Genomic DNA, 20960 nt, shown 5'->3' on the forward strand with positions numbered 1-20960 from the left:
CTGTGCCAGGAATTAGCCACAGCTCTCCGGTGTCGGGAGTAGTGAATGGGGTATCTGTGCGTGCTGGATGGCAGAGGTGTTGTGTTAAGCAGTTTAATTATACTGAGAACTTGATTTTAAGTGATGAAGGAGAAACGTGTTGCTCTAACAAAAATATCTGTCACAGAACATGGCGGCACATCTTGTTCTGGCGTGACAAAGAACAGGTGAGCAGCCACAGTCAGCTGCAGCTGGAATCGCTGTTAACAAACATGCCCGGCTGCCAGAGTCTGCTCTCTGAGCCCTGAAACCCGATAAGACTCGATCCACAGCCCTAATAAAAGGAATTTCCATCCACAATTGCTCCAACTAGGTTTTAATCTTATAATAGTGTCTTTTGTTGAAAGGTCTGCAGATAGAAGCCGCTGGGTAATCCTCCGGCACCTCCCAGAGAAGGATGGGCACGGCGCTGCCGCAGCAGGATCACCGCTGGGGAAGGCGGGAGTCAGGCCCTGCGTGTGGTGTCTCTTCCCCCCACCTCTCGCTTCCGATGGCCTCCGAGACGCATGTGGGTTTAGCCTGGAGCTCACCGAGCCGGAGCAGGGGAGGTGGAGAGGACGGGATGGGGAGCGGAGTGGGAAAAGTTGGTAGGTAATGTCACAAAAATAGTAGAGGAAGCCATGGTGGTGGCCCAGGATGCTGATAGCAGAAATGTGGGTAGATGACAACATGCTCCTGCACAGTGTTTTTCCTTCGGGTATCAAGGTACATGTATCACAGTACTTGTATAATAGTACTTTTCTTAGTTGGAAGCAAAACTTCTGTGTGTTTTCTTGTTCATTTAGGAACCAGACAGGAAAGACTCAGTGTGGTTCTAGTAACTGTATATGTTAGCGAGCTGGCTACGTTACAGTTACAGTCGTTATAGGATAAGGGTATTTTTTGGCAGACTTCGTGTGGCAGCAGAGCGTTGCGGTAACACTGTTAATTCAACAGAAGAACTGTTTTGAGTTGATCATGAAGAATGTTTGTCCGTTTTTTGGAAAAAGTAAGAGGACTTGGTCGTGGTATTCGGCAGTGAAGGTGAAGAGATGAACTCGCGCTTGGTGTGACTTAGATCAGTGGAGACACAGTCAGGGAACTAGAGCTGAAAGAGTGAAATAATCTTAAGAGCCTGACAGAGACACACAAAGCTCTGCATTGTATGTTTGGTAGGAAGAGAGATTTAATAAAGTACTTTAGTATAAAGTATAAGAAGTAATTGAGTTAGACTGTGGAGTGTTTTGTGAAGTGAGTGCTGACAGAAGAGTTAACCAACCAAACCATTGTTGCTTAGATGTCTTCTGTGGATCAGCCAGTCCTTTCTTCCAAGCTGCTTTAGAGCTGAATTAAGCCTGAAGTTGTTTTTTTCCAAAACTGCTTTCCCTCTGAAGGAATAAAAAAAATTTAATAGCAAAAATGGAATTCTTTTTAGCAGCTAACTTATAAATCTAAAAATCTGAATAAATAAATGGTGCAATGATCAAAAAATGTTACATTAACACTTTTTTATTACATTAGCTGAGACACTTCAGTAACATGCTGTTATCCTGGGGCGCTGGGGAGATTATGATTTTTTCTATTTTTATCAGTTTTACCATTTTACACCGTTTCGCTGCTGGTTCCATTTTGCATATGTGTTGCTGGCGTTTGGATTTCTGTTGAATCCTAGCTGGCAGAATTTAGTTCTTTGGAACTTATCTGGTTGTTTTCTATCTTACTGCTTGTGTAATTCATAGCTAGAAGAGCACCATTAGAGGTGGTAGTCCAGAGGAATGAGGACCTCGGCTCTCTTAGAGTTCATGGGGACTGAGCATTCAACTCTCATAAGGCATGTTTGAAAATTTTGTTCTTCTCATCAAATTGGGGTGCTGGTTGTAGAAAACAACCTGCAGAATTCGGCTATGTAACTGGTGGTTGTTCACAGTGGGGTCTCATGCGACTGTTTCAGATTAAAGCTCTCTATCAGACAGCAGGATTCATTTCCAAAGTTTTCTTGGGGCTGCCTGCATTGCTGGGCTTTTTATGTTGGCTTTCTTGCTGAACTGGGCTCACAGTTAATGCTGAGTTGCGATTTCCATGACAAGTCGTCCTCTTGAAGATTTACAGCTCAACTGCTTTAATTTGCCAGGCTAATACTTTGGAATGCAGGTTGACAGTCCAGATGTGAAACCTTTCTCCTCGGAAAGAAAACAAAGGATTAAATGTGTTTTAAGAGGGTTTGAAAAAATAATTTAAGATTGACGCCCAGAACCTAACATCTGAAGTCGTGAAATATTGCTGTTAGCTGATGGTGTGAAACTTCAAAATCTGTAGACTTGAAAGTGTGTCATCTTTGGCCAGGCTACAGGTCCCCTTTGGCTTTCAATGCACCTGTTACTGCCTGTATCGAATGCTTCCTAAGTTTTTACAAAATGCCAAATCATCAAATTATGCATCTTCATGCAGTTAGTGCAGGTTAAAAAATGGTTGAGGTATTGATTCTGCTAAACCGTGTAGTGATGGGGGGAGAACTGCGGGTACTCACTTGGAAATGGCAGTGTTTCCCTGATGTTCATTGAAAAATATAGTAACTCACGCTTTCTGACTTGATAAACTGACCCCCCCAATTTCATGAGAGGGCCTATAAATAGGATTGTCCTTGTTTTCAGGGTGCATGGAGGAAGGCCCAGGTGGCGCAGGTCTGCTGCAGCAGCTGTTCACCATCATCCCCATTGCAGGGTGAAGGGTCTGACCAGAGTATGGGGATTCTCTAGAGCATGACTTAATTGGAAAAGGGTATAATAGTGGTGTTTAATGTCCAAAACATTTTTTTTTAGAGAGAAACATAATGGCCTCAGCCAAGCCATTGAATCTGATCCTTTGTGCTCGTGAAGATTTGTACAATGCATCTATCAATTAATATCCGTTTGGGTTTCAGAATTATTTGGGTTGGAAATGATGCAGCAAAAGTTTATTGTCCTTTCAAAGAAAAGATGAAAACATCTGTAACTTTCTCCCAGCCCATATGGAAAGAGCAGACATTAGGAGCCTGTACTACCAGATGTCTTAAAATTGAACTCCTAGCCTCACAAGTTAAAAAGGGCAGATCTTTCTCTAGTTGCCTTGAGAAATGTAATGGGGTAGAGATGGCAGAGCTTTGCATTGTGATTTGTTAAAACTGGGGATGTAAAGTAAAAGGCTTGTGGCTTTTTATTTGGGTCTAATAATGCGATTGGTGGTCTCTTTTGATCAAGTTTAGGAAGCCTCTTTAGCCTAGTGATTTTGCAAGTAAAGAGGCACATTTTGTATATTCAGTTGATATTTGTTCTTGTCAGAAAGATCTCTGCCACTTTACCATGTTGTGGAACAACAGATGAGTACAAATATGCTAAGAAATGGGTTTAAGACATGACAAAAATGGCTTGCATTTTCCCTACTTAAAAATTAGGAAAAAAATAAAAACCCTAGGCTAAAAGTGCCTTTTGTAGTATCAGTGTTTATTTTGTTTTTTGTTTTTTTGTTTTAAAGTGGGATGTTGTAAGTTGAGTAATTAGAAATAATGACTTTGAGAATGCACACACAGAGCTGGGAGTTAATTTTTTGCCCTGTATGTATTCACATTGTTTGCCTTTTTTTTTTTTTGTTTGTTGTTTTTTTGGGTTGGTGGTTTTTTGGTTTTGTGTTTTTTTTTTTTTTTTTTTTTGAAACAGCAGTTTGGCTAGAGAAAATACTGTTTGATGTATGAACTCTCTCTGCTGCTGCAGTAAGGTAGTGTGCTGACTTGTTCCCATACATTTGAGAGCGATCAAACAGTCAGCTTCTGCAAACAGTTGCGGGAGAAGCACAATAAGCACTAGTAATCTCTTCAGTTTGATAAACTGTGTATTTGTGTAGCTTGATAAAGTGGAGGCTTAAGGTTTCCTTCCTGCGCTGGAGTTTGTCACACTGGAATTCAGAACTTGTGCACTGAGATCAAACCAGTATTTAGCCACGGTCTTCTGAAGTGTCTTACAGACACGTTGCTTAGTGGCACTAAACCCTCAGCTTTGTGCAGCTTTTGCCAATTAATCACTTTTGGTCCTTCCAACAAATGAACTGTAGAAAGGAGAAAATCATAGAGAAGCGGAGCAGCTGTATAAGGGCTCCCTCTGTATAACAGCCTTTCCTTGCTCTGCAAAAATCCACGGGCACAGAGCCACGCTAAACAGTAAGTGTTCAGCCACATCTGCAGAAAATCCATGGGAGGGCATGTGGAAAGTTGGCACAACTTTTGGTGGAAGGAAGTGGGAAGAAAGAAAATCATTAGCTAAGGCTAACCAGGATTCATAGACTTGAGGTCGTCTTATCTGTGGAAGTTCTTCTTCCACCCGTTCTGTTGTTTTAACCACTTCTCTGAGTAATCTGAACTTTTTCCATGACTGCAGACTTGGACTGGAATATTTTTGAGCCATCAACTCAAGAGACGTTTTTCTCAGCTTTTGGGCTGTTTCAGGCTTCTGGGCAGGTGACTGGGTGGGTAGGATGCAGATGATTCCAGCAGTATCGGAAGAGTACTTCCACTGCAGAGTATTTGATTCCTGGTATTTGCTCAGCTCAGAACATGTTGTTAGATGATGTATTCCTCTTGCTAATTTAGTCAATTTACCATTGATTCCAGTAGAGCTTGATGAAGTATGTCAGCTGGAGATTAGTCCCAGGTGCCTGGGTTGACCTTAGCTTTATCAGCTGCTTTCAATACTGTAACCATGAAGCACTTGCAAGTTTTCTGGTTCCTCCCATGATTGATAGACCAATTCTAAAGTGGCTTTCCTCCTCGTTTGTGATCCAAGAGGATAATGCCATGCAGCTGTCCACAGCATGATGCTCTTGTGGTGAATACTCTGATGCTCTGTTGGCTTATTACCAACCTGAATGTTTATTAAAATGGCAGTTGTGTTTTGCAGGCTTGACAACTCACTAATACACGGTTCTGCATTTTCCTCTTCTCTAAATATCTTGAGCAGAATGGAACAAGTCTCTTAATGCTCAGGTGAGACTGAGTTATTTTAGAACAAGTTTAACTGCAGATGTATAGACCGGAGAAGACTGACAGTACCTGTTGGCTAGTAGAAATAAGCTTTTCACAGTTGGCAGAGTTGGTTGATCGTTTTGAGTGTGATTTTGGATGAACATTTCTGTGGTTCTTGTCAGCTCCTGTGGGTATAAGGGATAGTCTGGTGAGGAAAATCTTCCCACCTGACCTCGTGACCCCTTGTGTGTGTTCCCAGCATGCTGTCACTGACCTTCATCACTGGGTATGGACATGCTGAAGGGCATCTTCCTTAAGGCACATTAAGATCATTCAAAAGATTGGGTGACCTCCTAGCCCCATCTGAGGCTAATGGAAGCCTTCCCATGATTATGAGCCAGGACCAGTGGAATTCTTTTAAACTTAATTTTGCATCTGCTGCTGCATGATGTTGGGGTTCTGCAGAGGTTATTGATGAGGAGCTCATGGTGTTCTGAGCTGCTCATTCAGAGGCAGAGTGTAGGGTTAGGTTGGCCTCTCTGTGGGAAGGGTGCTCATCAAATTTCTAAAATGTGTATTCATTTAGAAAAGCACAAACAAACAAAAAAAGGCAAAAAAAAACCCTCCACAAACCCATCTTCTTTTGAAGGGTGGGGGTTAGTGGTGGTGGATGAGGTAACAGTCATCTGGGAAACCCTGTGGCAGGTCACTGGTCCGTGTGTCTGTACCACCCGAGAGTGGCACTGCCCGTTCGTAAAATGAATGAAACTGGAAGGAAAGGAACGCACCACTTATGCTTGAATCACTAAAGTCAGCATCACATCAACACGTTGAGCTATATTCCCTTTTTGCATCTCAAACTGCAGTCCATGTAATATATTTTTGGTCTCCAGCTATGCAAGAACACTGCTGGTCATTTTTTCCAATCTTCCTTAATCTGCTTCGAAACGGAGAGCACTTAATCTTCAGTTGTTGAATAATTCTCAGTTGTAGGGACCGTGGCAGCAGTGAAGTGTTTCACTAACTTTTAAGCTTTTTAATGTGAAAAATGTGGGACGTTCTCGTGGGTTGGAAATAGTGTTACAGTTAACACTTTGGGGATGGTTCAGTCCTGCGTTTTTGGATTGAGTTTTCTTTAATTTGAGTAGGAATGAGTTTATACATCCTGCGCAGCCTGTTAGACATCTCAGGAATTTCAGTATTTCTTTCTTTGAAGGCGCTCACCAGAGAGTGGGGCGATTCTGCTCAGCCTCGCTCCCAGCAAAGCTGAACAATTTGGTGATTTTTCTCCTGGGGACAAAATGACATTAGCCATTTATAATCATCACTTTAAATCGCCTTAGAGCTGGGGCTGTCTCGTAGGCAGGTTTTGAGAAATGAGGTTTTTTTTCTTTCGAAGGTGCTTGGGAAACTCCTGCCGCGATTCCCAAGTGACGGGGCCTTTGTCCGGGAGGAAGGAGCCGGCCTGGGAGGGTTATCCATCAGCGTGCTGCGGCGTCCTTCACGGCCCCAGTTCATCAAAGAGACGTTCACAGCCCCGTCTCGCTGGCCGGCCCCGGGTCGGGCAGTCGTGATGTATTGTTGGGCTGACGGATGGCATGCAAGCTGAGGGTGGATTTATGGGGAGCACCTCTTGTGAGTAAACCCTGAGTAGGCAACGTGCTGGCTTTTAAGAGAGTCCTTCCGTTGATGCATTAACTGCGGTTACTGTCGAGGTTGTGAAAATGGATGAGAATTGTTTTTTATCTCATGGAAGAAAGGTGTATATCTGGGTCGCGGTGGCTGTGGTCCAAGTAGATAAGATGTTCTGTCTCACTATTTTATTTTTTGTTTCAGTGAGACTAAGGCCTGGTTCTTTGGTACCCACAAGGATTATATTACATTACTGTGATGGGTCCACAGTTTAAGGAGTGTAGAAGTTATAATTGTCAAGTAGATCTTAAAGTGGCAACAGCTGCACAGAGTATAACTTAAATGATTCTTTTTTTTTGAGAAACAGACTGGAAACCTAAATTTGCAGTGTTTAGTAGCCAAGTGGTGTTGTATGGGGAATTGCTATACCTTCTAGCCTAGTGTAATTATGGCAACTGATGTATATATATAATTAAAAGCTATTGATATCTATGGAAAAGTATTACAATACTATACAAACTTGGGGAAAATTAGAATTACCCAAAGAATGTAGGGGTGAATATTATGACGAATTTCCGAAGAAAGTATTTTAAAAATCTTGCTTAGATTTTGGATAAAGGGAAAACAAACAGATGTGAAGTCTGAAGTAGCTTCTGTCCTTTCGTTTTCTGCTATAAGTTTGCAGAAAGCAAACATACCATAACAGGAAAAGTGTTTTGATTGGCAGGGTTTTGTTATGCAAATGTAAGTAGGCTTTCAGTCTCTTAGTGTTCTTGGATTTCCTAGAGATGCAGATTTTATCGTTTTATCTACTATCAGTATTTCCTTGCTTTCTTGCAAAGTCAAATCTGTAGAATAGTAGTTTAATGACATTGTCCCTGTAAATTGATGGTTTTGGTGGAAGTTTTGATAGTCTGGCTAAAAATCTCTGTGTTCCTGGAGAACTCAGATTTTAAATTTGAATAAGAATAAGAGATGACTACAAGTACAAGGATCCAGTGCATGCTGTGGGCTTGGTGTGCCACCAGCCTGAACAGAGTGCAGTGGATGTGTGGCAGTGTTGACTTTGGTGAAAGCTGTAAATTGGAGGGAACCTTCTATAATTCTTACAAGAGGGATTTTTTTTTTTTTTTTTTTTTTGTTACATTACTGCCTATTTGATAACAGGTAACTGTGCTGGTCTGCTTTAAACATGGTAAATAAAAGTGAAGGTCACTTGTTGGGAGTAATGGGGAGGAACAAATGACCTGGCTTTACACTCAGATACTTGTAGTGAAGGAGACTGTTACCTCCTTCCAGATAACTGGGGAAGGATACTCAAAATACTATATCATGTGAATATAGTTATTGCCTGCCTTATATCACTGTGAGTTCTCAACACATCTGGACTCAGAGTAGTTCCAGTAACATTAAAGCGTACTATTTTGGTTGGCACACTGACACTGTGGTATATGCCAATTAGTAATGGCTCTTGGAAACAGGCTGCTTTAAAATTTTCCCTGAACTATTCCCCAGAGAAATTATTCAATTAAGTACAGCTAAAATTAATGTCCATGGGTTTTGTTCGAATAAAACAAAATGAACAGCTGGAAAAGGGAAGACTTCTCAGTGTGTGCTTTTAAAATAACAACTCTAACTAATAACTGTGTTTGCTGGAATCGATACCGCTGTTTGTTTTCTCAGTGTTGCTCTTTCCCTGTGAACAATCCGATGAGCACTTCCACAGCTGATGGCCTGGGACGATTCTTTGTCACTACTGTGTATTTTCAAATCACCATCTGCTGCCTCCGGACCTGCTTCTGAGAGGATGAAGTGTTCTGTGTTGCTCACGGGTATCAAAGTTTGACCCAGATAAAATGTTAGAGATTTTGTGATGGATGAGTGAGGCTGCTTGGCTGCAGTGTGAAGGGGGTTGTGTGATGGAAACGATGGTCCTGGATGTGTCCTCTTAGTCCTTGGAGCAGATGGCAAGGTTTTCTGTAGCAGAAGAAATAACTTTCTCTTGTTTCAGCAAGTGTTATCCTTAAAGGTGCTGAAGGTTTGGTGAACCAGTGGGAAAGGGTTGTGCTGGAGGCATGGGCTGGTCCTTGGCTTTCGGAGCTGAGCACTCGGGCTGCTCTTTGCTTCCCAAAGGCCAGGCAGAGGCCGTAGGACTCTGGAGCAGTTTGTTCTTTCCAGTCTGGGCATTTTTCACAGTTGTCAGGAGCTCAGGGAACCAGGTCCTCTGCAAGGATTCGTCAGGGTGGAGAGCTGGCCTGGCCTGGAGTCCACAGGGTATGTTGGGAGGAGGAGGAGGAGGGCTTTCTGCTACGCTGGCTGATGCAGCATCGAGTGCCTCGGGCTGCTAAAGTGAGCTCGGAGGGCAGGCTGGGGCTGGTCACAGCTGCACAGGCGAGAAGACCTGTCATTCCCTGCCTGGACTCCTGGACACAAACCAAGCCTGCCAGCTCCTGCTCTACTCTGCCTGGAGATCCTGGAGGCCAGCTGCCCCCCGCTTTGTCAGCAGAGCCATTGCCCAGCCGCGCAGGAACAGGAAAGGGCGAGCGATGTCTCCAAGCTGCGTGGACCACGGCAGAGCTGCAGGGAAAGCAGCGGGAGTCAAGGTCCCCTCCTGCCTCCCTGTAGCACTGGGACTGCTACGTACACACGGCACGTTGTAAAACACATTCCCAACAGGAGGCCAGAAGAAGCCTTCTGAACCTGCCTGTCTCCAAGGACCATCAAGCCCCAATAAATCAGAAGAGCTGAAGAGTGAGACAGTTGAGACAGAGGAACAAGTTGGTTTGCTCCCTTGGAGAAGTTAGTATTTTTGGGGTTTTTTTAATACTTATATGAAGTTCTGTCAAAGAAGATATTAAATGTCATCAGTTAAATTTGGGAAGGTGGAGGAGGAATCTTGGTCTTTGCTTGAAAAGCAAAACTCATCACAGCAGAAAGTATTGGTATCCTGGAATCCTGAGCAGCACAGAGCTTGGATTAGCATGAACACCAGTGGGATTCTGAGTATTACCTTGAAGTTGAACAGCAAGGAGAAGCCCATGACTGCGCTAATGTATTACTTATGGCATGGAGAGCTGCTCACATCGGAGAGGCTGCAAAAACTGGGCACGGCTAGCAGCGATGGAGAGAAATTAAGATTCTTGGCTTTGTATTTTTTACTGTGCTTTCCTCTTTTCACTCTGCCTTGACATTACAGCTGGCACATCGTGCTAAGGTTCTTTAGGTTTCTGATGTACTTACATTAGTTGCAATCTTCACTTCATACCACTGGCATTTTGAACAATGCTTGCTTTCTTATTAACATGTAATTATGGGGTTTTGGACATATAGAGGTTGGCATTCAATATATGATTCATTTCTCTGGTATCTAGCTCTTCTCTTGAGGCACCAGAGACCTGAAGGAAGGAGGGAAAGCCTGCTTGGCTTCTCCACTAAATTCCAGTCTTATTGTAGTTTTTTTTGCGTAGCATAAAATGTTGTAGATTTTAGATCTCTATGTTTTTCTTAAAGCTGACTGCAGTCTTCCATGACTCGCAGCGGGGTATACAGTGGAGGTGCATTACTTATCAATAAATACTATTGAGTGATCTATAAATTTAAATCCATGGAAAATGCAAACAATTCCAAGGAAATGTTTGGTCAGCAGTGCAGTTCTGCTAAACCCCAGATTTGTTTCTCTCTGCTTGTGCTGTATTTCATGTGGCCACTTCCACTTGACTTTTGCGTTTCTTACTCCACAGACACGAGTGGAACTTAAAGATGGAGTTAACAAAACCAAATGAAGGTTTTTTCACTATTTGACTTTTTTGCTTTATTTAAAACACGTAACGTGATGTATGAAAGGAGACCTCTGACTGCTCAAGAGCCTGTTCTACTTTGTGGGAAGAGACGTTCATCATTTTAGGGACTGCATGAGTTAAGGAGAATGATTTATTTTATTTTATTTTTTTTTTCCCCAATCCCATGTGAGGCATAGGTAGAAACAGAGACATCGGATGGAAAGGCAACCAGATCATTTTCCTGCTCTTGAGTGGAGAAAGAGTAGGAAAAAACCCACATGGTTTCCTGTAAAATAAAACATAGTGTTCCTTGAAATGGCCCAGCTCTTGCCTGATTTTCCCTCCCTTAATCAGCTGCTTCATGTTTCTCCATAATGAGTCGCTTTTCTCTCTTACAAGCTCCTTAATGGGAGAAATGGCAAAGAAGGCTCTGGGGTTTGGTGGCTTGGTGATGACAGCAGCAGCAGCCGTAGCTGTTGGGTAGGATCATCTCCTCCATGTCTGTGTGCTGCACTTCATGTTGTGACTTGTAATCCCATCAATTATCCCTTTATTGATTACAACATGCGGCCTTGATGCATGCGCCGTAACTGGCGTAGCTTGCTGCTGTTCAGTCCCTGCAGAGAAAGATGCAATATTGATTTCGTGTCTTTAGGGTGATCTCATGACCTAGCAGTTGGCTTGTTCCTCAGTCTCCAGCACTGCTGGAGCAGAGTGGGGCTGGCTGGGCGCAGGTGGGGTCTTGGCACCAGGATCGGAAGGGGAGGAAAGACGGAGTGGCTGAATGGGCTGGAAAAGGGGCTTTTGCGCTCTGGAAACATTTGGGCTTCTCGTTTTATTGTCAAAACTGAGAGTTTCATTTGCAAGCTGAAAGCTGGTTATTCACTTCAAGCTGATCAGGGATGTGTTTCAGCATAAAGGGCATCATCAAGGAGGTAAAACGCTGAAGGTCCAGGTGTGTGGAGCGCTCTGTTTTAATCATCTGTCAAACGGTTTTCCAGTGGAAACTCTTCCCTTGGAAAGCTTCTGACCTGCTGTAGAAAGACTTGATGGCTGAACTGACACAGAAGATGGGGCTGCAAGAGAAGTCCAATTTCAAACCCGTAGGAAGGATTGTTAGAGATGTCAGTAGAGAAGTTGTGAATATGGGAAAGGCAGATGGTGGTCGTGATGTAGGACCTGTGCTCTCTGTGTTGTGCTGCTCGACAGAACCGCGGGCAATCCAGTGCCTGAAGCTTGCAGCCTTTCTGAGGAGGAGTAAAGGAGAAAAGCCATAGGATCCATTTGGACACAGCTGCCTGCTCCAGGACCTGGCCTGGGTTTAGCTCAGGGTTTGCTTTCCCGTGCTGCGCGAGCCCTTCGCTCCGGAGCTGTAGCATGATGTGTGGCCGTTTCCCAGAGAGGTGACTTACGGCTCTAACGGGTGGGAATCCCGTCTCATGGGAGGCTCTAAAATTATCCATGCCGTGGCTGGAGAGAAGCAGAACCCGCTTTTTACAGAAGGCATGGGTGTTTTTAAGAATTAAACCGGAATGTTTCTGATTTTTGTGGCAGCAGCAAAGTCTTTGAAGGAAAAAGGATATGAAGAATGAGCTTTTTTTCTGAGAAATTCCTAGGATTACATATAATTTCTGCTGCTTAGTTTTTTCTTGTATGTCTTCTGTTGGTGTTCTTTACATAAATCTTTATTTTCCTAGCTATTAGCAGATGTGATTTCAAAGACATATACAAATACACCCATACCACTGCTACCAAGTGTGTTCCACTGCAATGTCAGGAAGGGTTTTACGTTCTTATAGTCACTTTTAGCATAGTCGTTCTGAACACACACATGTGCACAGGGATGGACCCCAGAAATCGGTAGCAGCAAAATGTGATGCCAGTGTGACCTGTAATGCAACCATTTAATTCACAGGTATTACAGTCTTTCTCAACCTTTAATGTAGCATTTGAGATTGCGAAGCCAAGCATGATAGAGCAAAGTGGAAAGTGCTTACAATCCAGGGATCAGACCAGTTGTTTCACTTTTCATTTTCCATGTCAGTAAAACTTAGAAAAGGAATATTTAACACTTACGTGTTCACATCTCTGAGTAGTCATGTGTTGATCTGGATAAACACATGGATTCTTGATTCTTTAAAAGTTGACTCTGTAGGCATTGATAGGACTTCAACTTGCTGTGACCAGTGAAGCAATTCAGTGAGCAATTTTTTTAAATGCTTCATGTTCAGCTGCAGCTTAGAAGCTTTAATTTTCTGGCAATGATAGCTGATGCAACAAGTTCAGATCTGATTAAATGATTTTTCTGTTTGTTTTTATGGACAAAAATGTGTTTTAAGTTTAATGCAAAATACTAAACAAAACCAAAATTTATTTGGTGTTTGTTTTTTTAAAAAATAAACAGAAGGAACTTTTCTTCACTTTGCTCACGCTTTCTGCAGTAAACACATCTCTCCTCCCCAGGAGGTAGAATTAATGTTGGAACTGGAGAGGGCTGACTATATGCCTGCTGTTTCCAGCTTCTCCTGCCTCTTTCACAGGGATGCTTCTTCCACCTTTTCTGACCTGGGCTCATGCTCGGCCTAGCTGCTCTGCATTACTCCAAAACACATGTTGCCTAAGATCAAAACCCGCTGCTGTGGGTTTTTTAACCAAAATAAAAAAAAAATCACGTTTCAGAATGTATCAACCTACATTTTTTCCTGTCATCTGCTTGCTTTGCTGCTTCCTCATTGCGTGTTTTCTTTGCCTGTAAATCCCCTGTGTGGAATTCATCCCAGTCCCCTGAGGGGCTGCCTGTGTCCTCTCCATTGCTGATTATTCCATAGCCAGAGGAGCTGTGGCAGGACTGCAGATGGGCTTGTGTCCACAAAGTTCAGACCTTCCATGGCTTTTGTCCGGGTTTAAGGTATGCACATGTTAATCTCAAATCTGTAAAGCCCACCATTGTTTTTGCTGTCTGATATATACCAGGCTTCTGAAGAAATCCTGCCCTTTTGAGGGCTCCAGCCCAAGTTTTATAGCTTTGATCACCAGGAAAAGCATCCAGATTTGTAGAGACAGGTTTGTGTTTCACTGCTGCAGCCTCACAGGGACGAAGTGAGAACTGGTAATGCCCACACATCTACCTCTGCCTTCTTAGAGAACCCTGCTGCTTCTGTGGTTGGTGTGTTTGGCTGCTGGTGAGCTCAAAAGCCAAGGTACCTGCCTGGCTGGTGGCTGTGACCCCAGCAAAGGGACATGTGTGCAGGGACGAGCAAGGCTGCAGCACCAGTTTTCAAGTCTGAGCTCATCTCCAACAGATGAGCAACCTTCTAACTTCTCCCACTTCAGCGGGGCTTAAATTACTCACATTTTAATGCTTGGGCTGTGCAGTAGGTTTTATCTTCTGCTTCAAGATCCTGCTTCACTGAAAGAAGACCTTGGCTACATTTGTGTTACTGGTTTAAATGTGGTTTGCAGTGCAGTGTTACAGAAACGTCCTTTGTAAGGTCACTGGCAGCCCTTCAGCAGTCAGCCTGCTTTTCCCGTCTGCTCCCTCACGACGGGGGAACCTCGCTCCTTCCCCTTTTTCAGGTTTCTTGTTATTTTTTTAAACTTGTTCCTTGCAGAGTCAGGTAAATGGGAGGCGATAGAAAATTTTTCATCTGTAATGTAATTGCCATCTTGAAGGGCAGAGGGGGTGGCACATGGGTCATCTGTCAGAAGAGGTGGGTCCTCGGGAGCCTGCTGAGAGCTAACATAGGAGTGTTACTGCTCTAAAGACTTTCTTACCTGTGGAGTTAGTTTTCTCTGGTAGCAGCTCTACCTGCCTTAGAAATTCATTGCTAGTTTTCAACTCTGCCTTATAGAGCACGCATTTCCATTGTGTTTCCTTTGCTTTAGAGTGGGGAGAACTGCTTTCATTTACATGAAGGTGGAGAGCTGCTCTGAACCTGAGTGACACCTCAACGGCGTGTTGATGGGGTTAGGGGCATGGATGTTCCTGTGCAGGGTGTTTGGTGGTGGTGGGTGTAGAGGGGTGGATGGATGTTTCTGTTGCAGGGGGGTGGTGGTACCAAGGGCACTCTGGCCTGGGGAACCTGCTGGGCTGAACTTCTGAGTCAACTGGTGATGGGGTAAGGACCTCCCTGTGTTTTCTCCCCACATCAGCCTCCGGAGGGGAAGACCTTGCTCAGACCTCCTGGGCGTGCCATGAGTGCCCCAACACTTCTGGTCTCAACTGCACATTACATCAAAGGACTGGTTGCTTGTTGAGCTTTGATCTGTGTGCTTGGTGAAGTGGCCTGCTCCCCTGAAACCTGGCTGTATCAACAGGCATGTAGGTATGGAGAAACGCTTCTCCCAAGCTGTAGAGTCCAGTTCTCTGGTTCAGACATGGCTCCTGCTGGTTGGTCTCACAGGGGAATGGCTTGTGCAGGGGCATGGGAGAGGCTCTAGACATAATCCCAACTGTAATGCCTTGGGCTTTGAAATGATGACAGAAAATTTTCCTGCTTGCATTTGTTCTCATTTAGCTACAGCTTGTTCACCAGGATGTTTTTCAAGGAGGGTCTGGTCAGTGTTGGCAAAGGAAAGTCTTTTATTTCCCAAGCGTGCTTATCACTTTGTCCTTGACAACGATGGGAACTTTCGGCACTTTTTTTTTTCATTTAGAGGCAAACATGAGAAAGCCTGCCTTTGTAGGCAGCATTGTACTGGTTTTCCTGTGTGCTGAATCACGCAAGACAGATAAAGTTTCCCCAAAATGTTGTTGGCTTTGCAGATGTTAGACCTGGGAAAGTTGGGTGGGAGGAGAATTAATATCTGAACCACAAACTGAACAAATCTTGCCACTCAAATAAAGTACCTGCCATCACTTGGGACAATGTGTTTTGGTATAAGATGAACAATAAAATCTTGACTATTATAAAGAACTTCACAAGTATGTGACTTTGTGCCTGGAATTAGGGCGGTATTGGTGGGGTGATGCAGCTTAACCACAGGAGTGGTGAATGGTTTAGATCTATAGGATAAAACAGAGGCTGCACATACAGAGGAGCACTTGATGTTTGCCCTCTGCCCTTCCCTCATGTGAGTACTTAGATGGTTTAGGATGCGGGACATGAATCGGGAGCTCACGTTCTGAGAAAGATATATTTTCACAGTAAAAGACTTTTTAGATGCTGGTATCATTTTACATAGGGATTCCCTGGAGATGATAGAGTGCTGTGGGGCAGACTTTAAAAGCATGCGTTAGAAGGGTGATGATGCTCAAAACTTTTTGGGAGAGTAAAACCTCTGTGCTGCATATACCTTTGAAAATTTCCTTTGCGTCCTCAGAACTTTGATTATTTTTTATTTGTTTTTTGTTATCCATATGTATGGTCAAATTGATTTTACCTCTGTGTCTAGATACAATCTAGAAAAATCTTACCGGGTAAGATTTCAGGACATAAACACTCTGCATAACTAACATCTTTTGCTGTTGGAAGGTGAATTGGGGAGGAGGCTAGTCCCTTCCAGGTGCTGGTGTAAATGCAATGGCCAGGAGAGGTGTTCAGGTGCTCTGGAGAAGCTGCAAGAACAGATGTCACATATTGGCACAACTCTTGCAAGCACAAGGTTTTCTTATAGTGTCACAGGGAAGTTTTGGAAGTGCAAGGAACGCCCTTGTTAGCGTCATCCCCTTTTTCTTAGCAGAGATATTTGGGAAATCTCATTCGAAGGAATACAGTCAAAACAATAAAAGCTAAATAATAAGGGCTCTGTCCTGTTGATGGGACTTGTTTTCTTTAACCTTCAACCAGCGTGCATAAAAATGAACAGAATATTTATATCTCTTGCTAACTGAATGCTGTGCACTCTTAACTTTTGCTTTTGCTTGCAGCCTGTTAAACGTGGACATTTCAGCAGAGATGCAGTGCTGGGATCTGCTGGGGTACAAGCGAGTGGAGAGCACAGCACCCGCCAGCTGGCACGGCTGCTGTCCCCGACCTGCTCTCAAAAGGCACACTGGACTTATTAAGACAGTGATCAATAGTGGGGAATGTGCTAGAAGTGTAACCAGAGCAAGATGCTTTGCAATAGCATTCAGGTTTTGGCTGCTGTCCTCCTCCTGATTTATCTTGCACAAGAAAAGCCATTCCTACCTGCAGAGTAGAAAGCAGCTCAAACGTGGTGTATTCATGCACTCGGCAAGAAGCACGGGTTGTGTATTTCAAGAAAATTAGAGCGTAACAGTCAGCAAGGAAGAAATTCGGTGCCTGAACGTGGCTTTTAATTTTCAGTGTTAAAAAACCCCAACCCACCAACCAGTCTTGGTGTAAGCCCTGCACCTGGTCCAATTTCCCTGACAAAAATAAAGTCATCAGTTCTATGAGGTTGAGGATGGGTTGGCTTGAAATTTTCCTTTCCCCTCTATTGAAAATAGATGTAGGAGAAATTTTGCTCGCTTTCCTTTTCCCAGAGGATCGTTTGGGCTGCAAGCAGGGCTCCCATCTGTGTATCTCAGTAACTGAACCAAGGCGGGACTTTGTATCCTCTGTGGTCTCTTGGTTGAGACCGCACCAAATGCTCTCGAAATTCTGGATGTGTTTTAATGACTCTGTAATGGCCAAGTGTCGAGATGCTCAGTTCCAGGACTGAAATTTCAGAGTTCATAGACCATATTCACTAATGCTCTTACTTTGGCTAGTGCTTTATTGCTGCCATCATCTTATGCTTCATGGCTACCTAGACTGATCCTGCTGTTTCAGGATGTATTTTTTTCCTCCACTCTTGCAGCAGAGGAGTGGACTGAATCTGACGTCAAAGGCTTTTGTGTAGAATTTCCCAGGATTTGGACCTTTCAGTGCATGTGGATCACTGATCTGTCATACTGGAAAATAAGAGTGCAGCTGGTTTCCATTTTGGAGCCTCCAGCAGGAGCGTGCTTGTTGAGCAGTGATGCTGCAGGGCTCGGAGATTAATGCTCGTGTTTCTCTTTCCCCAGAGATCATCGACGACCTCACTAACCTGGTTGAAAACACAGACGACAAGCTTCGCAACCAGACACGGCATGTGAAGATGGTGGATAAGAAATCAACATCCTGTGGTAGGAAATGGCTTGAGCACAAATCCTGCCCTGTTATTAGATGATGAGAGACTAGTCTAGCACTCAGAGGCTGTGTGCAGTGTGCTCCCCCCGGGGAAATCTGCTTTTAAAAGTTAAAAAAGCCCGCCTCTCCAAACTGAAACGTGACCTTAGCTGCTCCTGCAGGTTTGAGTCGCTGTGCACGCTGTGTGTGGATACAGTTAACTTCCTAAAGACGTTTGACTCCAACATTGCACAATTTTCTGATTGGAAATTGTAGAGCTGTATGAAATGAGCGTGGTATGTGTTAATTAGGTTAAAAAACTTGCTAGCTACCAGCTCTCACAAACCAGTCACAGCGGGGAGTGATGCCACGGGACATTTCTGGTGGTGTCCTGCAGGAATGTGTTCTCAACCAAGTGTCATTCACAGCCTGCCAGACATGAAATCCTTGCTGGTGGCTCTTCAAGCTACATGCAAGCTGTAAAAACCACAGTAAAGCTGAGCTGGATTCTTTTTTCATATAACCAAAGCGAGGTTATACTTCTCAAGACAGTGAATGCAGGTTTCATCTCTCGGATGAAGAGCTGGGGTTTTTGATATCAGTGACTTTGGGAGGATGCTGTGGGTGATGGCAGCAAATGTCTTTATCCTGGGGGGATGAGTGACACTGAGGAGTGACTGGGGGAGGGTGTCCGTGGGGAAGTGGTGGTAGTGAGACTCTTCTGGAAATAGCATCTCTACTTTTGGTGTCCATGATTTGTTTTCAGCACACTAGAGGACTCAGAATGCTAACAAGAATAATTTATGCGCTGCAGAAATTTGACATGTAGCCAGAAGTTAATGAAATTTGGCTTATGTAGTTTAGTAAAGGGAAATTGAGAGCTGACTGGCTGGTGGGGAGCTTTTATTCTGTAGAGTAATGGTCTAGCAGCAGAAGTGACTGAGCCCAGACTGGCAGTAAGACGTTTTTCAAGCATTGAGGATATATTTTGGGGATTTATTTAATTCTCCATCACTGATAATTTTTTGAAAACTTGATTGATATAGGTTGATGAAAATCTGTGGCTTCTATTTGTCAGAGGCATTTGTCTATTTCTCTTGTACCAACCACAGAGAGAATTGAAAGTGTGACTCATAGAATTGAAGGTGTCACTCTAGAGTTCATGACTGATTTATTTTTTTTTTTTAGTTTAGATCTTTAATGTTGACACAAGATGGGTTTAATCTAAAAATAATTGTACTTGAATGATGCTGAATACCCATGTGCCTTTGGAGTCTCCCCTTAATTTCTGTGGTTTCATTTTCCACATGAGACAGGGAAGCACGACACGAAATGCCTGTGCAGGGCAGGCGGTGAATCCCTTTTCATACAGGACAGCTTCTCCCCGCTTTTTAGATTCCTTAAGTGATTGTAGCCCCCAGACAAAGTTGCTGGATAATGAGCCTGTCTCTTTAACTCTGAAGCCCATGCTTGCTGCGCTGGGGAATTTGAGAGGAGGAGGAGGAGGATGGGAGAGCTGAAGGCTGGGAGGATCCTGTGCTGGATTCCTTGGGGGTGACCTCTCTCACCCTTTCCACACTGAAAAACATTTTTCTGCAAGGGGTGGTGAGAAGCACTGCCTCTCGGTGCCTGTTCCCTCTGCTCCAATAGGTCTTCCTGTGTTTGCATAACAATTTGGGCATATGTAAACACTATATTGCCTCAGATAGCTGTTTTATTCTGCCCAAGCACGAGTTTTAGAACAATAATGCTGGAAGACACGGGCTTTAATGGCATTCTTCCCATCCTTTTTCCACCCTTATCCCTGGCTCTGAAAATTAACTAGCTTATTAAGATCAGAAAAACTCTCTGCGAACATACAATTATTCCTTGAATAAAGCCAAGCAGTGGGAAAACTGGCACCTGCTAGGTAATTTTTTTCAAAGTGCTTTTTTTTTCCCCCCTCCAACATTTCATTTAAATTGATAAAATCTTTAGTAACTCTTTAGTTTCAGCATGTTACTTGGGATTTAAACAGAGTGAAGTGCTCAGTCTTTCCCCTTGCCCACCCCTTCCTTCCCTGGGATGCAGACGCCTGCTTGGACCCAGTCTCTGCACTATTCCAGCATGTGCCTGTTTCCGTGTTTTTGCCTAATTTTTGAAATCATAATGTCTTTTTTTTTTTTCCTGATGAGTGCCTGTACTGGAGCCACTGGCTATGGATACAAGCAGAGCAGCCTGGCGTGAACAGTGGAATAATCACCCTTTTACGAGCAGGAATGTAACGCATTAATGGGTGTGTCTTTGTTAGCAGCCATTATAATAATAAAATCAAAGTATTGCTGATGAAATCCAACTTTAATCAATATTTCAACATCTTGCTCTCATGCAAACCCCGTTTCGAGCTTTGGAGGTTGTTTCCAGTGACTGTTCCCAGCGGTGTGTGCCGCGGCCGGCCGGCCCTCGGTGCTACCTGCTCGGCACCGGCGCCGCTGGCTGCCGGCGCGTTGCGGAGGGCAGCGCCTGCACCGCTGGCCCGACTCAGCCCTGGCAGAAACCTTCAGGTTGTTTCGGGTGGGTTGTTTCATTTGCAGCTTATTTTCAATGCCATTTATCTTGCTGACTCAAGAGCTGTTGACAATCCCACCCCTCGCTGCTGCCCATTGAAGGCTGCCCCAGTTGGAGCCCATCTCCCTTGGTGGCCCCGGGCAGCCCCACACTGGTGTCAGTGGGAACTCCCAGGGATTGCAGCAGAAGAATAATCATGCGATACACTCAAGTCTGCTGTATTTATGAAATTATTGTTGAAAATCATAAGTCATCTGCAGGCAAATGTTTGCACGCTGCTTGGCACCGTTTTATTTCTTTTCAGCCTATGCCGGGCATTTAGGAGGGATGTTGGGACATATATATTTCTCAGATTTCAGAAATTTGCATTGAGTTTTCACCAAAATGTACATGCAAATCATTCATCAAATGTTAGTCTGCCTTTACAGAATTTGCTACAGGAATGCCTGTGTGCACAATCCTGACTTTTCAGTTTTACCACTGGTTCTCTTGGGTTTGTTTGTCCCCTCTCTCTCCCACTTTGCATTCCTTTAGTGGGTTTTTTTGTGCAGAGTAACACTCACTAACCATTTCTTGCTAACTTTATAATTAGAAACTTTAGCCCTCAGAATGTCATCTTAAAAGCTGTTTTTAAAAATAAGCAAAGAAATGAAAGTATTATTAAGGTTGAGGTGCTGGGGGGGGGGGGTGCTGTAGTTTAACCCAGGTGGCAACTAAGCACTAAGCAACCGCGGGCTTGCTCCCCTCAGTGGGATGGAGAAGAGAAAATTGGAAGTGTAAAAGTGAGAAAACTTGTGGGTTGAGATTAAGAACAGTTTAGTAATTTAATATTATTAATAATAATAATAATAATGATGATGATAGTAATTGCAATGAAAAGGAAAAAAACAGTGAGAAATAAAACCCAAGAAAGACAAGTGGTGCAAATGAAGACAC

The 20960-nt window shown here is 43.7% G+C and overlaps 1 protein-coding gene across 2 annotated transcripts in view; it reads left to right on the top strand.

Annotated features, from left to right (window-relative positions):
* Nucleotides 1-20960, top strand: part of STX8 (syntaxin 8) — a 111442-nt gene that overhangs the window by 49032 nt on the left and 41450 nt on the right. Inside the window, exon 7 of one of the 2 annotated variants that reach the window (XM_032992103.2) lies at nt 17393-17494. In XM_032992103.2, the coding sequence (XP_032847994.1) occupies nt 17393-17494 (102 nt within the window). Of the gene's footprint in view, nt 1-17392; nt 17495-20960 lie in introns of those variants that run through there. The other variant, XM_032992104.2, reaches the window with a different exon arrangement.

The sequence above is a fragment of the Tyto alba genome, unplaced genomic scaffold (assembly GCF_018691265.1).
Source record: "Tyto alba isolate M040663 unplaced genomic scaffold, T.alba_DEE_v4.0 Super-Scaffold_39, whole genome shotgun sequence".
NCBI classification, from domain to species: Eukaryota; Metazoa; Chordata; class Aves; order Strigiformes; family Tytonidae; genus Tyto; species Tyto alba.